Below are 18124 nucleotides of genomic sequence, written 5' to 3' on the forward strand. Positions count from 1 at the left end.
ATATATATGGGATGTTGCTTGAGGTATATGCATGTAGTAGAAATAATATGGCATTCTCATGTATATATATTTCAATGATCAGCACATTCTAGTCGAATAGAAAAGACTTGACTTGTCTTGGAAAAGCAAACAAGAATTCATGGATTCCAACATGAAAAGGTTTGTAAGGTTGATGTGTTAGCAAAATGGCATAAGAAGGAGTACTATTTTCAGGTCACCAGCTCCAACAGCTGGAAATGCATATGCTTTTACAGTTAGTAGTAGCAGCAGTCTAGATAAAGCTTTTAAGGTCAATCCCGAGCATAGGAACTTATAGACCTGCAGAAACAAAACTAGTGATTAATATTCATGTGTTATTGAATATTAAAACACACCAATACTCAAAAGATGGTTGATACATTATCCAACTACAAATCTCCAGGAACAATTAGAATTAGCATTCAAGTGTTTTCAAATATCACAACACACCATTTTTCAAAATATAATCTTGGATATATCACAAGAAATTTTTGTTTGCTAGTGAATAATAATTGAGGTTTCAGGATGCAGTTTGTCTTGGGAGCAAATTGAAAAGGTAAATATAAGAGTTTGTTTGGCTGATTTGCACAAACTCCAAAAGCCTAAAATGCAGCTGTCAAGAAAAGTTTGTTTGTTTTTTTTTATTTTTATTTTCTGTCTAAGCACTTATAAAATAAATTAAAATTGCATTGTTGTTGTGGGGAATAATGCAAGGGAAGAGAAGGAGTCTGTCTGTGTTGCTAAATAGGCGCGAGGTTAATAGGGTGAACAAAAAGTTGAGTCCTTTTTAAAGGACTGATCACTCGGACAAACATTTATGCTAAACTAAACTACTAACACACCCAGACAAACTGTCAGCGATAATAGACAATGCTAATGGGGTCACCCGGCCAACCTTTCCTACACTACTTTATAACGACCAAATCAAATCCCAAGTCAAAATAATAACACAATCATAAAACAAAACAATGTCTTGAAACCAACACATGGATGGAACTCAGCTCTAAATGAACCCACCACCACCAGACCCCATCCCTTCCCTTCTCTCTCATTTCCTTAGTACGTCTAAATATTTATTACATGTGCAGGGGCGAGTGATACAGAAAGAGAAAGAGGGGGCTGCCCATAAAATTTGTTACTGAAACTTTTGCAGGTCTATCATCACTGAATGTCTGGTGCATAGGTGAAAAAAGAAAGCAAGAGAAAGGAACAGTATACTTGTAAACAAAGAGAAGAACTGTACATACATACAGAGAAGATTAAACAAAAGAAAAGAAACGCATATTGCCGAGGAAGAGAGAGCGTGATCCAGTGAAAATCTAAGTGGTGGTCTGCAAAACAGGCAAGCATTTAATTGCCTTTGGCCAACAATAGGGGAGGCTGTTGCTGCAGCTCCTTCTGCCTGCTTGCCTGCCCTTTTGACTCGAATCTAGTAACAGCACTTTCTCATGTCTTTTTTCCACTCGCTCCTCTGTCCTTCCCTGTCTCAATAAGACAACTAAGATCTCATAGTTGGAAACTACAATGACCCATAAACTCTCCGTTTGGTTTATCAGCACCACCTTTTGTACTATTTCATACTGCAGCAGCCCATTCCTCTGTGAAGATGTAATCAAAAGAACCCACCATAAAAACTATAGTTTTTGCTTCTTGTGTAACTCAATGGTTTGGGATACTGTTATCAATATCTCAAGCTCAAAAGGGGCCACTTGGTTATCTAGTACAACTCTGGATATACAGTGACAACTCTATGAAAGAGTACACATTCCCAAATCCCCCCAACACCTTGTCAAGAAAACACACTCGTTAAGCTACCTGAGTATTGGTTTCATGTTTGTTTTTTACTAGTTGAAATTTTCATTTCTGGTAATGCTGACTTTGGGAACTCAAGACTATTAAATTACCTCTGATCCTTATATTACATCCTGATATTCATGTGTTTCGCACTCTAAATATGATAAGGGAAGAATTGCTTCTTTTCTTCACAGCCTAGGAAATCCATTATCAAATATAATTAGGTTGTCCTAGTACAAGCAGCAGAAATTGCAGGAACAAGATGGCAAATTTTCTGTGTGCAAATGTGAGTTGGAAAGGCTGTCATAAGGTAATATTATAATACAATTATAGTATACAGAAGAGGTACTTGCTTTTGCAACAAAAGGTTAATGCTCCAATTATTACCTGATAATACAGGCAATTGGATGAACAAACTTTTATTAGTTACGCATCATTAATTACATGCAAATGCAGTAACTTCTGGAAAGAAAAAAGAAATGTAGAGCAGTTATTGATCACAAAGGTGGAAGCATTAAAAACATTACAGTACTCATGCAGCCTTTTATTATTATCTCTTAATGTACATCAAAATAGTGCAGCTTGAGACTGTAAAACACTGGCTACTTTGCATCTGTTAGAGCAGATCAAGATACATAGAGAGGCTCTGGCTCCATTTTTCTTCTAATCCTGGAAAGAAGTAAGCGATATAAGCATTTATTTAATAAACAACAATTGCTGGGTAGAAGGAGCTGAAATGCCATATAGGCTTCAAAACCCCAAGAGAAAAGCCAATATTGACTAAAATGTACAGAGTAGATTAATGTCTATAATATTATGAATGTGAATTTGAATATAATCACTCGTTATTGTGTTTCCAATGAAGAGCAAGCAACAAGAGAGCTACAATGGGATGCTACGTAGTCATGTCATGCCAAAGGGTAGAACATATGGCGTTTCACATAAATGAAATATTGATAAGAAAATAAAAGTTTACTTGGACAAATTCACATATTACATGGAATATGTTTTTCCTCCTTGGAGCATCAGAAAAAGAACATGTGCTTCGCATTTCAATTCTTTTCAGCAAGGAAAGAATGATATTAGTGTCTTCTTGAAAACCTTTTGGAAACACATGTCATCTAGCAGTCATTTATCTTGCTTCGTAAACAAGGGAGTGATGATAATAGACTGAGTCTTTGAACAAGCAAATGGGCATTGAATTTAAGTAAAATTTCCAGATTATTGAGATCATAAAAGTTAATGAACTGCCGTGGAAATTATTTAGCTTGACTAAAATGTTGTAGTCTATACTTTTAGTCATCAGTGAAAATTAAAGACAAGCCATGCTTTTTCACTTACCAATTATCTTGCGCCCATTTGCAACCATCAGTATCCACCACATGCAAGCTGTAGGCATGCCTTGACTTTGAGGACTGATTCTCGAAACTGCAGCCCACCACAAGAAGAGAAAGAAAACATGAGATAAGAAATTATCTCTTGAGAAAATAGCATTCCTCAATACATGTTGGAGATAATGATACAGCATCTTTAAAACTTATACCTCTGATGAATAAGATCACCGTGAATGACAACCAAAGAACCAGATTTGACTTCAATAGGCACAAAATCTTTTTGGTCATAAGCAGGAGAAGGACGATCAAAGAACACCCCTTCTTCGCCTCTAAGAAACCTTCTGACAAGACCGTCTAGAAATAATACAATTAGAAGAATGTGAGACTAGATTAAGCAAATCTTTTTATAGATAACGTAAGTATACTAGAGAAAAGGGAATTACTCTTATGAGATCCAGGAATAGCCCAAAGGCAACCATTTACAATCGTTGCATCTTCAAGGGCCAGCCACAGCCCCGTGCAAGTTGTTGGCTCTGTATATAGAAATGAGTTATCCTGATGCGGCACTACTTCACCTCCAATACCTGGTTGCTGTTAATAAAAATCTCACAGGTCAGGAATTATAGTTAACTACAATAAATCTTCCCCTCTCAATAACAAGAGACCCTAAGGAGATCATAAGCTTCAGAATAAACATGAAGATAATAATCCACTAAATCATCTAAACAACGTTTCTAATGTATCTTGTTCAGGGCCAATGTCTTTCAGTATTTGACATATTATATCAAAAGGAAGGAGGCAGGTCATAGTCATATTTCCAAGCATACGATATAATCAAGAGTCTCCATTCAGAAAAAATATAATCAAAATCCAAATGCCTTAGCCATATGTCATATAACATATACAACACAAATCCTTCCATCGAGGTCTGCATCAAATTGGTAATATTCAGTGAGATGCTGATGCTCAGATTTATACCACATCATGGTTAATGCATCTCCTACACTGATCTAAGAAAAATTTATTATAATAAATTGCTACAAAAATCTGCCATCCTAAGTTTCGATAATTATAACATGCTCATATGGTTTAATTATATAAATCAAAATCCATTATTGCACATATATGAAAGATCTCCTATTAGAAGTCCCAAACTCCTAATAAGTATTAAAAGCTTGTATTCTCCACAAGAACTCAGATCATGTTGGTAAAAAAATTTATAAACTCAAAATGAAAACAAACATGGAAAACTAAGCTCATTGTCACATTAAGCTTTTCCAGAAGTTAACCCAATCCAATTAAACAAACAACTGGAATTAAAACATACCTTGAAAATATACATAGACTGAATAACTACTGGCCTCTTGTAACCCAAGGAACATAACATACTTTTAAATTTGTCAGAGGAAGAGAAACTTTTAAAAACTGGATCCACCTCATGTAGAGCTGCATATTACAGTTATAAATGCAACGGGAAAATAACCCAGTTCAAGGAACATGTTCATGACGTAAAAGAGAAATTAAAAGAATAAAAAAGTTTAGTGCACTCTCAACAGCATACCGTGACCAACTTTGTTAATCGAGAGCTGCTTTGGTTGGCGCAAGTTTCCATCGTCCCCAAATGCTTTCTCTGCCAAATATTGATTACAATGAAACCCAAAATTAACTGACGGTGCAAAGATTAAACAGGAAGCTATCTTCAGAAACATGCCAACGGTACACACAATAAGTAACTGAAACGGGCCCACAAAACAATTGAAATCATCACATTCTAGTTTTTTTGTTGATTAGAAATTTATCAGTCGTATTTCAACTATCTTTCTTAACCTTGTCCTGATAAAAGGGTAAGGATTCTTATAGAAATGATGAATAAAAAGCTGAATAATGGAGTAGCTTAATAGTAAGGCAGAAAACAACAAAAATTGAAATACCTTCGAAGAAAAAAGAAACATTCTCGGCGCTATCGAAAAAGTAGTTATCAGTTGACTGTTGCTGAACAAGCAAATATGAGCGAGTGAACTAGTTAAACCGTAAAATTGCATAGCAGATAAATAAAATAAATAGTTGAATAATTGTCGAAACCTGATTCTTAGTGGAGAAAATAGAATTTGAGGAGGAGCAGTCAAAGTCATCAAGCAATTGCTCCATTCTGTTCATTAGACCTTTTATTTCTCCTGCCTCTCCAAATGATTCGATCACTAGATACCCTGCCAATCAACACCCAAGAAAATAAATAAAATAAAGATAAACAACGTCTTTCATGTATTTATGCAGATACGAGTTTTTGGATGGGTAGTTGCCTTGAGAATTGAAGAACTGGAGCTGCGCGGCCGTGAGATTTCCGGTGATACCCATGGCTTAATCGTCTCTTGTCTCGCTCGGCAGTTTCTTTCTAGTCAATCTTTAGCTCTAGTTTTTATCAGGCTTATAAACCAGACTAATCCAAATTATTATTTTAAGATGTCATCTTATAATATTGTGGCAAATTGGTAATTAATTTTAAGCACAAATTACTATTTTTCCTCTTAAAGTTCTTACTTTAATTACATTGTCTTCCATTACTTGAAAATTAAATGCAACCATCTCTCTATATGCTGAGATACAGAAATTTTGACATGGAAAATTTTTTTGTGTACTTGTTTCTTACACATAAATATTGTGTATGTATAATTTTTATCTTCTTTTTCTAATTTATATTAATATTTTTGTTAATATATTAACTTTTGATCAAATAATAATAATTACTATATCAATTAAAAATATATTTTTTTTATCTGATTTGAGATATTAATGATCACACTTTTTATTAAATTGTATTTTGTATGTATTTAATTTAATATTAATTAGGAAAAAATGTATTTTATCTTTAATGTTTATAGTCAAGAGCGTCAAGAGCACATTTGCCGTTACATTATTTTTTAGCACAAATAAGCCATCAAAATTTTTAAAATCTATAATTCAAACCCTTTTATTAATAGAGAAATCAAATGGTGTCAGATGTTGAGTTAGATCCCGATTTCAGGTAAATCAACTGAAGTCTTTTTTTCAAATTCGGTTATTGTATTCTGAATCTCTCTCTTTTCTTCCCTTTTTCCTTTAAATATTTACAAAACTTTACAATATAGTTGTGATCTCAATCAAATATCAAATTTTCTAATCCAATCAGAAAAAAAACCTAAATTAGAAAAATAAATTTACCTTCTGAAATAAAAAATAAATAAAAATACAAAAGCAAACCTAACCCTTAAAGAATACCTTGTTGCATTTTCTTTCTACCTTTTTTCTTCTTCTTCTTCCTATTATTATTATTACGAATATTATATGTAAGTCAAAACTAATCCATATTGTGGCAGACAAGATTTATAAACATCAACGAGAAGCTCATTATAATCATTTAGAAGCCCATTATAAGTACCTATTACTCTTGTTATTTTGTATTTCTAATACAGGTATAGTGGTGATGTTTGTTTTGTGATTTGGAAAATGGTGCAGACAACTTATGGAGTATATGTTTCAGCTCCAATTTTCATTTTCTTTAATTTACTTTTTATTTGGTCTGTTTATTTTTCTATCCTTTAATCAGGTAAGTTTTATTTTCCTAATTTAGGTTCCTATTTTTTTAATTGAATTAGAGAATTCGATTTTGGCCTATTGTATTACTTTGCAATTTTTTGAAAGAAAAGAGAAAGAAAAAAAAAAAAGAAAGAGAAAAAACTTTTTAGAATATAAAAAGACTGAGTTTGCAAAAAAGACCGAGTTGACTCATCCAAAATCGAAACAAGTTGGAGGATGGACTTAACATCTAACACCGTCTAATTTTTTTGTTAGCTAAGGGCCTTGAATTGTAAGCTTTGAAAATTCAATAGCTTATTTACGCCTAAAATAGTTAAAAGGCAAATGTGCTTCTAGCTATAGACATTAAGGATAAAAATGCATATTTTCTCTATTAATTAAATTTTATGCATATTAGTATGTTAAATAAAAATTCAGTATAAATTTAATAAATTAATAATTAAAATTAATTAATATGACTTATTTTTATTAATCATACCTATATGTTAGATACAAATAATTTATTTTTTTTTAAGTTTTCATCATGTCGAAGATTCCAAGTTTAGACAAAAAAAAAAAGTCTATTTTACTTTTACCTTTTTGCTAAGGGCAGTAATACCAGCAAGAGCTACCACACATCATATATGTATTATTACAACACTAGTCTCCAATGGTATTTTCTGTATTTTAGAAAATATAAACAATATTTTAAAAAATATTTAAATATAAAAATGAAAATATTTCATTTAAATTCAATAGCTTCTTATATTTTTATAAGTATTAATATTTTATTTTTCTTTCATATTTTTTAACTTTTTATCAATAGCAAAGATAAAAAGAAATATTAATTAATGCAATAGATACAAATTTATAATGTATTTATTGAAATTAAAAAAAAAGTGAAATCTGATTATTTAAACATAAACCGCTAAATAAATTTATTATTTTACATTTAGATAATAAAAAAAAAGGTTATAAAATAATTGAAATATATGAAAAGTGACATTGAAACTTCTGTGATAATAACGATACATGGAAAACCTAGCATATCTCTTGGAATCCAAATTGTTAGTGGCCAATTTTGTATCCAACCCAACTTAATATAATGGGTCAATTTTATTTGTGCAACTATCTAACAAAACTAATAGAATGCGTTCTGATATTTAAAATAAACAAAAAAAATAAAAAAAGACATTGAAATAGCAAAACAAGGAAAGTTTACCCGTATGATCTTCAAAATTGCAATTGCTAATTGCTAATTGCTAATTATATATCCTACTTGCAAACCGTTTTGGCGTAATTATTAATTAAATTTTGATTTTTATATTTTTAATAATTTTATCTAATTATTTTAAAATTTTAAATAAATAATTATACTTTTAATTTATTTTTAAAAACACTTTTTGGTAATAATTTTTAAACTATTACAATTAAAAAAATGACCTGACAAGTCAATTTTACTTACTAACATAAAAATTAGTGATTTAATATTTAGATGTAAAATATGTGAAAGAATACACACATGAGAATTTTAATGGCGTTATTTCTAAAATCTAGGATAAACTATTTTTACTGATTATTATTTTTTTAGTAAGCACAATCGACTTCCTACATTATTTTTTTACTATAAAACTTCAAAATTTGTCACAGGAAAATATTGATAAAAATAAATTAAAAAAATAAGCATTTATTTTAAAATTTTCAAATAATTGGATAAAATTGTTAAAAATGTGTAAAGTTTAAAATTTAATTTGTAATGAAGCCAAAGAAAAATTAATCAATTTTGTTACTGTTACCAATATTATTTTTGATTTCCATAAAGTAATTAAGCATTTCAAAGGAATTTTTCTCAAGTCCTTAATTTTCAAGGTTGGCAACATTAGAATTTTGAGAGTAGCTGGAATTATCAAACTTTCGATGTCAGCACTTTAGTTACAGTTGCAGGGACATTAATTTTTTGCGGGTGCTAACAACAGACAAGATTATCATGATAGGCAGCACAATGCTGTAATTTTAAAGTTTTATTATTAAGAGAATATGAAGAATGAAACATCTGAAGATGAATCATTGCTATGCCAAGCAAACTGTCGAAAGATAGCACAAATAATTCTTTTGAGAGAGTAAAGAATAATGTAGTAGTAAGAATAATTACAAACATGATATGGTATAGAAAAAACAAAACGACCGCCTGAAAAATCAATACCCTGATTTGATGAATGTACACAAACTTCATCATCCTGTTTCTAAAGTCCTACACTGGATCAAACCCAACAAATTTACAAGCACGACGAAACCAGGGTATAAAAGAATTGAATGTACCATTTTACAGCTTGTTAGATACAGCAGCTGCAGCAGTACGTATGAAAACAATGCTCAGTTAATACCCGGGTAATTCCTGCAATGAAAGAATATCCTCCTTCAAGTTCTCCCGCATCGTGTACAAAAAGATGCAGTTCCCCCTTATGATGTCCAATCGCGGAAATGCTCGGATCAATTCAATCTCCAATAAATCTTTGAAGCTCCCAAAATTGAATTGTTTCCCTCGCCACAAGGAAAGGGGAAAAAAATGAAAGAATTACAGCACGCAAAAATGGGGGTCAGCAGCAAGATGTGCTCATCAAATAATTAATAGAATAACCAACCATCAAATTCTCTCCAATCAGATCACGTAGCTGATGATCTTGATTCCGTCTTGTTCATACGACACATGCAATCTGGGCAGGGAAAGGAATATATGGAATCATTTGGCCTTTTGAGTTCAAATCCTTTGGAATCACTGTGAGACCGCATATTCAGCATATGCCGCTTGAAGCTCTTCCATCTGCCAAATAAGAAGGAAAGCATTAATAGTGCTGATCTTCTTCATTTTTCTTTTCTCGGTTTTAATGATAATCGTTTTGAAAATGCAAGTTTGTCTGCTTCTCTAATCTTTCACTGAAAGCTTCCATTTAAACTGCTTGGCATGGGGTTTGACTGCCCATAGAACAGTGAACGGACAGCAGTATGTCCTTCTCCTTCCATGTGTAAGGATTAACAGAATGCATGGTCATTCCATTACACAGTTTTTGGCATTAATAAAAGATGAAGTAGACTAAAAGAAATCCAGTATGCCCATCTTCAATATTGCCATCTAACAGCCAACATCAATCAAGGCCACCTGATATGAATTCCAAAATACATCTCAATAATGTATCATGACTTTTGTTGCTTTCAAGCCAATTTCAACTCATAAGCCAAGTCAGAGGGCCTTCCTTATGACTAGCTTGAAATTTAATTAGTTCTCCATTTGTAAATCATTTAGGTTCTAAACTCATATATCAGCTGGAAAGAAACTTAAAACAAGAAAATAAATGCATACCCAAGGTTTGGATTATCAAAGAGCAAAGCTAACTTTCGCTTGTCTGGTCGTATCGTCTTGGAGTGTCCGCCGTACAAAAACCTCCTGTGGCCCATCAGAAAATGAGGAAAATTTCCACCTTGAGTTGTCACAAATACCTCGCTGTGAAGACAAACAGTGTAGTCTATTGCAGCCATCCTAGAAGAATAGTTCTGAAAGCAGCAACTCAAATTAATGACGCTGAAAACAGAACATGAAAACAGCAGAAAGAAAACACAAACCATCCATACTTTATAGGGAGCAAGTTCATCTTCGGATGCCAGCATTTCTTTAGTTAGCAAATTTGGAAACATTTCCAACAACGGGGCCATATATTTTTCAGCATTATATATCTTTCCAGATGCCAAATAAATATACGTGTTCTTATCAAAACCCATTCCTCTCAGCATCAAGCCTACCTGGTAAGAGAAAAAAATTTAAAAAGAAATGAGAAAGGAAAACCTTATATCTTAATAATAGCAGTACAACTACATGCGGAAACAGAGGCATAGGATACTATTATTGATTGTAAAATGGTTGATTAACAACAGCTATTATGAGAGCAGCAATATCATTTAAAACTTCTGATATACAAAAAGCTCTCTGCAAATGCGTGAAATCCCTGGCTGAAATAAGCAACACTTTCCAAGATGTCCCTCCTTATGTTATCTCATATAGTTGAAATTCTATGAATATCATAACTACAAAAATTGCCAATAAATAATAAGGTAATTACATGTTGCATATAATTCATAGTCTATAACAGAAGGTGCAACTCTCTAAAATAGGATGTACACATGAATACAGAATATTGCAACTCAATTGCAGAAAAGAACATGCAGTCACAAACAACCCTGTATAGAAATGCAACTTTCATTGAGGTAATCTTTACCATAAATGAGACATAGATTGCTAATTCCAAACTAGTATTTTTTTCCCAGAAGAAAGCAACTTTCATTACACCTCAAAATTACACACCAATCAAGTCTTTTAGCCACAAAAGTTGGGCATACAAATTAGAGCTAAACAGCTCAAAACTAAGGGCCTTCTTGGCCAATAGCAGAAAGAGACAGATTGAAGAAAACCAGATAACAGAAGAGAGTCCTCAACAGGAAACTGGGAAATTTTGCTTTGATATCTTTGGGTGGACTATGATACCTAGGAACACAAACGTAACACCACATGTGCGTGTATGAAACAATTACTCAAACTTTATACATTTGAAAAGGAATCTCTAAATGTGGAACCTGCTTATGTCTCACATAACCCCACACATACACAAAAGATAATGAAAACTCTCCAAAAGAGTTCCCATGTGATGACTTTAACTGTTGTGGGATAAAAAATTATTCATGCTGTTATATTATTATATGAATGGTGTTATGGTTATTACAGCCAACTAAAGGCTTTGCATGTTATAAAGGCAACATGTCCTGCAGCTTTTAGGCTATACAGATTCTTTCAAGAAGCCCTAGGTTGGAAAGTCCATCTTTGCGTAAATTTCCCTCTCTCTAGCTAGCTATGTCAGAATCCAGCCCCCAGTCTCTAGCTAAGATAAGAGGTATTCAGACCAGTTTTTGGTTTGAAGTATATGTGCTCAGCCACTAATGGACCAAATTTTTCCAACTAAAACAAGTAATAGATAGTATATTTGCACCTAAGTTTCTAACTGCAGTACTACAAAGAGAACCTATAATTGCACATTTATTGATAATGCATGGCTAACTGACAACAATTAGATTCTTATGAAATCTTTTCAAGCATGTGCATGTTTCACCTGAATGACAACATAATTCATATAATAGAAAAGCCGCAATTGTAGGTATGACTGCTTTATGAAATAATGTGATAATTGCAATGCAGGTTACCTCTAGAGGAGTAAGGGGGCACTTCCCATTGAGCCTGATTGCTCCAGGACGAATGGTACGACCCGGCTTTGTAAATTTTCCTTTCCAACCTCTTTCTCGGGCTGCTCTCATGTCTTTCTCTTCTTGTTCTCCACCATCAAATACACAGCAAGAGAAAGCAACCATGTCCTGTGTATCAGAGCATAATGTGCATTAGTTGACAAGGTTGAGATTTTAAATAAAAAAGCACACATCGTTCATAGCCACAGGCCCACAGCAGAAAGCAAAGCTAATTGAACAATTTAAATACTAACCTCCTCAAAGCGAAGATGCACAGAAACATATTTTCCACCATGGTTCACACTGCGTTCTTTCATTCTTCCAACTAGAGCTTCTCCCAGAGTTAAAATGGGATTTGAAAACCTCAAGGCTTCATAATTTGCCAGACATCTGAGCCTTTGGACAGCTGGGGGAGCATCAAATGACAAACGATTCGCAAAAGGAGAAATCCTTATAACCCTGATTCAATTATTAAAAATAAAACTTCAAATTAATACAATCACACTGCAAATAACATATTTAATAGTTACGGATACAGCTCTATAACTCACTTTTCTTCCAGTAGCCTTGGGAGGACAACATCCCTGTAATACTGAATGGATGACCATGCTTTCACTCTAAAGTTGTAGACATTAGTCAAGTTATGATCAAAGCGCTCCATAAGATATTCAGGAATCTTATCCACCACCCGCACATCATTTTCCAAGGTACTGATGAAATACTCTTCATCATAAATGTCTCTAAATTTGCTGGACAAGTAAGAGCCCAAGTCAGACACTTTGGCCAATGTGAAATAACGCTGAAGCAATAACTACAATGGAAAAAGAAAATTTTTAAGCTGCCCACAAATAACATATTGCTTGTAAACAACTAGAAAGTGAAGTAAGAGAACAAGTATCAAATAGTTATCTAACTTCAATTTCTTAATCACTCATTTTCTGGGAAATTCTTTTGTTACATATAAAAGAGGCCCACATGCAGGAAAGGTTGCTGTTAAATTCAAATGCTAGTTCAATAGAAAGATGACTGATCATCAACATTACATCAGGAAACTAATACAGGTTGACAACTTATAGGAAAGGAATTTGGTCATGACATAAAAGCAACAGAGTTAGATGACTCCTAGAAAATATTGGGCTCAAACACCCCAACTTCTGGCATATGAAGGAAGTCAATGATGAGACCAGCTGAAAACCATTAAACAAACCAACTTAAACAATCCACTGCCTAAAGACCAGGCCACACAAATCAGCCATCTGCCCTTTCTAAGATACAACTTCAAAAATTAAATATACGTTTTGTCAAAGAAGCTACCAATATAAGGAATTGAATACGTGATTGAGTTCTTCAAGTGGTACTGCATTGAATTATTATAATACTGGATTCATCTAACTGCTGAGCATCATGGGCATTGGGCTTTTTTGGTTCTTTCAGGTGGGATGATGAGAAAACCACTTGATATCTTCAATAAAATGTGCTGGAAAATCTAACATAAAATTACTATTCATATTACAATTTTCATCTTAAAAAGAGCAAAAGAAAGAACAAATTTATGCACAAGATTTATCAGACAACACACAAGTATTGACGAATTTCTATACTTTTTCACTTGTATCGCATATCAACAGAAGCATATGGCCCTAAAGCATTATACCAAGAGCATCTTCTGACAAACCTGGGATCTCTCCAGATGCTATGAAAATGAAAATTTGGGATTAGAAGTGTTGCATTTAAATAGCCTGCCACGGCAACTGCATTGCATATCTGCAAAGCACCAAGACAATTGTATTGAGCACATGGATACCAAATACTTCTCCATTGACGGAATAAAGAGGAAAAAGAAAACAAAAACTTCACATATAGATATGTGAAATCAGCAAAAGTAAGGAATCAAACCAACCGATGTTCTCTGCTGGTTCAGGCCACCATTAGCCTCAACATATATGTACCCATTTGATTCAGGTAGGCCTACCATGATAAAGCAACCACGACAATGCAGTTATATACACAAAGATGAACAATGCGATTATGACAGAGAAACATAATAAGGATGGAAAATGAGGAAAAGAGGGAGGATGAAAGTACATGACACCTAGCAAACAAATTATTTTAACCGTAACAAGAAAGATGGAGCAGAGATCTAAGAAGGAAGTTCAAATGATACAGTGGATTATTTTTAATGTCAATGATAAATTTGGATTTTTTCTGCAAATATACTTATTCTTGTCTAAGGTCTACTAAGTACGTCCATATTTTTCTGCAGCCATAATCGCTAAATTACATGTATATCCTGAAGACTGAAGCAAAAGGATCTTCTTAACACAATTCATACCTCCTGAGGACTTGTTTACACATGATCTCCATCCACCGCCTTTATATGAATTTTTCCAAATGGTTGATAACTACAACATATTTGATTACTTATGTCAGACAGAAGACCTATGAATATGGCAAAAAGAAAACATCTTTAACCAAAAATAAGTCTCCAAAGTCAATCTTGACATGGAGGGAATACAAAAACCATATTTATCAGTTCCACTAATAATATATTTACAAATTGGCAAGAGAATGCAAGCCGCCAGGCCTAAAGAAATTGCTTAGAAAATGGTATAGTAGGACTGCTAGTTTGGTATGGTTCAAAGTTAAGAAGTAGAAGCTCCAGTGCACTAAATGCGTATTTGCTTCTCTTGGAAAAAAAAAAAATTGGAAATGATTAAATCTGATGAGTCCTAATCTTAATTTAGGTGACATCAATTCTCAATTATTAAATAGATGTCATTTCCACTTAAATTCTAGTAAGAATATCATGAAAATTTTAGATACATTATGTAATAAACAAGAAAATTCGAATCCTATTTCAAAAATTGCATTCCACTTCCATTTCTAGACAAGAACTAAAAGTCAATATAATAACCTATTGTTATTTTTCAGCACCAAAAGATAAATTCTTAAGTAAATGGTAATAAAAAAAGACCTAGTTTAAGTTTTAGATCTCAATCTCCAAATCTAAATTTAAACTCAGAAATCAAATAGTAAAGAAGATCATTCAATTCAAAAACGCACCGCATCAGCAGAGGAATTATCGGCGTCCATTTCAGGAAGGAGTTTTTGATAAAGTTGAGGACTCCGATAAACAGAACCAGGAGGAGGTTTATGTTGAATAACAGGACCAACATCAAACGACACCGTTCCCATGTATAAAAGCATACCAGATATATAAATAAGAGGGGCAAAAAGGAAAATTCCTTGTCGACGGAGAAGAACGGAAAGTAAAAGCCAAGCTAGACGGTGAGCTATTGTCCGACCACCACCGCCAGGCGTGTGTGACCAGGGCGACGAAGACGCCGGCGTAAAACGCTTGTTAGAGCGGCTACTACTGCGATACCTAGGTGAACGTAGCGGCGATTGCGGTGGTGATGGTGTTGTGTGGCCGCTGCTCGGTAACCTATTGTATGCGTGCATTTAGATCTCTCTATTTCTTTTGTTTGTTTCGCTACGACGTCGTCATGCATACAGGAGATTTTGTTGTTTCAATTCAATAATTTGTTGCGTTCTGAGCTAATATGTGTTGTGTTTTGCTTCCTTCTCTTTTGTGTATTGTCTGTGTGTTAATGAGAATTGCAGAGAGGGAAGGAAGGAGAAAGGAGGAGAAGAAGCACGTGCACTGCAGATGTGTATAATTTGCTGTTGGGTGGCGGAGAGAGAGAGAGAGAGTTGAGTTTGAGTTTTCCTCCTTTTTTTTTTTAGCTTATGGCCTTATGTGCAAGGAAAGTATAATAATATTTAAAAAAAAAAAAAAAAAAAGATGGTGTGATTTGAGGGAATGACTTGCTTATGTTGCTCAGATGACTCTTCTGGTGTATAAATGATTTCTTTAAATATAATTCTTTTGATATTCTGAAAATTTGATTAGAAGATTATAATAGTAACAAGATAGCTTATTAAATTTTTCGAATAAAGATAAATAGGTACTTTTTATTTTAATTTAAAATTTTAATATCTTAATTAAATGTAACTCTAAAAGAGAGGGTGAGAAAACACTCTCTTTTAAAGAACAAAAAAAATTAATATTTATTAAAATTTTGTAATTCTTAATGTTATTATGAACAGTTAGTTATTTATTTGTTTAATTTAATTTTCAAATTAATTTTTATTATTTTTATTTAATTTACTTTCTTAATGGAGAGTATAATTTACTTTTCTAAAATAGAGCTAAATTGAATTAACTAAAAATTCAAAAATTTAATTAGGGTCCTACTTTAATTTCCGTTAATGATAATAAATATAACTTGTCTATTAAAAAATGAAATTGGGCATTTAGGTTTATCAATAAGTCTTTCTTTTGCCTATTATCTACCAATATTAATAAAGCATATTGTTTTGTTAATATTAAACTAATTATCATTCTTATTGTATAATATAGTTGAATAGTTTATAAAAAGATAATTATTTTGACTATATAACATACTAATCTATTAGCTAATGAATAAGAAAAGAGGAACCTGATTCTTTTAATAAAAACACCTGCTAATTAACTGAATAGCATATTTATATCTCAAATTCAACTATTGATTTCCTTATTAATGAAAAAAGATATAAAATTAACCTAGATCAATTATTGTATTAGAAAAAAAAATCTCTTTTATTGAATTTCTCATCCTAAATTTGTTGTAATTTCAAATTTCAAATTGATAATTGAATTTGAGATATCAGCTTTCAATCAACATATAAAGAAAAAAAAAATCCCTTACAATGCTCATAAAATTTAATACAAATAGATTTGATTTATATTGTGAATTTTGGACTCCTATATCTTAGGAATGAATTGCTCCAATGTAATTATTAATAATAGGTAATACAAAATAATTAAAAATGAAACTCCAACTATAAAATAATGAATCTAATAAACTAATAATGAATGTAAATGAACATGTCAACTTCCGGTCCAAGTTTATAATCTCAACAGCCCCCACCACTTAGTTTGCTCATAAGCTTAATGTTTATGCGAGCAAGATTAAGCAAATCAAGAATTAAGAAAAATATCAAATTGAAATATATATATATATATATAAATAAAATAAAAACCCCTTGAGACGAGAAGCATGCCCAAACTATTTGCAAGTTTTTTAACAAAAAAGGGAAGGGAGCACGTGCAGGGATGAGTGAGGATGGGGTGGCTCCTCTGTCTCTGCTGCTTACAAAACACAGATTCAGATTTTTCTTTTTTTATTATTATTATTATTTTTTTAAGCTGGCTAACCATCACTGCCTGTCTCTTGCCTCTTGGCTCCCCACTCCTGCTGTTATTCCTCCAACCCACACCAGCCATTTCTTTGGGTTGCTGATTGATTCCATCTTCACCCCTAATCATATGTCTCTAGAATGTAATAAACTCTTCAACATTTATTACTTCTCTGAAATGGTTTCTTCATTTTTTTTTCCTGAAATTGGGGGTTAAATCTTCCCAATGCTTGTCATTTGTGCTTTAATGGGCACGTACCCTGATATTCCATCATCAAGATGAAATAAAATAGTGAAATTTCATTTAATTTTTTCTTGTTTTATTTTTAGTTCAGATCTCAGTCCTTTTCTATAAGAAAAAAAAAAGGAAGATGAAAATATATAATTCGTTGACCAATATGTAAGTTGATAATGATGTGATCATTCTTGATGTCTCCCTCCTTAATCTTGCTGATTATTAAGATATAAATGTCATTCTTTTAAGATGCTATAATTTAATTAGTATTAAAATTGAAAAGAGTTACCTCGTAATTATTTCTTTAAGAAAAATCATCAATTTTGGGCAAATCTTGAAAAAGAGGCATCAATAAAAAAATCTCATCAATTAGAAAGTTAATTCCACTTTTACCAATAATACATGAAGCATACATTTTTTATTATCTTACAGAAACTGTTAAATGGACACCAATGATTTCAAATAGGGAGGAGCAATCAACATTTATAAGGAAACAGCCCTTTTTTACGACATGGGTCACCTTAAGTGAAGGTGCTGAGCATCTTATTTCGTACAAACATTGGTAAACCTTCCATTCCATCATTGATTCATCAGTTTAAAATTTAAAAAGAAAAACAAACAAACAAATTTCTACCATTTAATCATTTCAGCCACAATAATTTAACTT

At 32.6% G+C, this 18124-nt stretch overlaps 2 protein-coding genes across 3 annotated transcripts; both read right to left on the reverse strand.

Moving 5' to 3' along the window:
- Window positions 1-2180: 2180 nt before the first annotated feature.
- LOC8258202 (phytanoyl-CoA dioxygenase) lies at window positions 2181-5599 on the reverse strand. Its single transcript, XM_015723477.3, has 9 exons — window positions 5447-5599; window positions 5229-5353; window positions 5078-5138; window positions 4708-4776; window positions 4474-4592; window positions 3590-3737; window positions 3356-3500; window positions 3154-3240; window positions 2181-2481 (listed from the first exon to the last, which is right to left on the reverse strand). Exons 1-9 carry the CDS (start codon window positions 5499-5501, stop codon window positions 2439-2441), a joined length of 852 nt encoding a protein of 283 aa, XP_015578963.2. The 5' UTR covers window positions 5502-5599; the 3' UTR covers window positions 2181-2438.
- Window positions 5600-8783: 3184 nt separating this feature from the next.
- Window positions 8784-15733, reverse strand: LOC8258201 (protein ESMERALDA 1). Of its 2 annotated transcripts, none has more exons than XM_002525984.4 (10): window positions 15045-15732; window positions 14314-14383; window positions 13882-13949; window positions 13657-13745; window positions 12533-12730; window positions 12236-12440; window positions 11943-12110; window positions 10326-10493; window positions 10057-10247; window positions 8784-9519 (listed from the first exon to the last, which is right to left on the reverse strand). In XM_002525984.4, the coding sequence occupies exons 1-10, from the start codon at window positions 15441-15443 to the stop codon at window positions 9363-9365; spliced, it is 1713 nt and encodes a 570-aa protein (XP_002526030.1). In that variant the 5' UTR covers window positions 15444-15732; the 3' UTR covers window positions 8784-9362. The 2 variants fall into 2 exon arrangements, with proteins under 2 accessions (XP_002526030.1, XP_048230421.1); XM_048374464.1 differs by lacking the exon at window positions 8784-9519 and adding an exon at window positions 9526-9855 and having other exon boundaries at window positions 15045-15733.
- Window positions 15734-18124: the final 2391 nt, after the last annotated feature.

The sequence above is a fragment of the Ricinus communis genome, chromosome 5 (genome assembly GCF_019578655.1).
Source record: "Ricinus communis isolate WT05 ecotype wild-type chromosome 5, ASM1957865v1, whole genome shotgun sequence".
Taxonomy (NCBI): domain Eukaryota; kingdom Viridiplantae; phylum Streptophyta; class Magnoliopsida; order Malpighiales; family Euphorbiaceae; genus Ricinus; species Ricinus communis.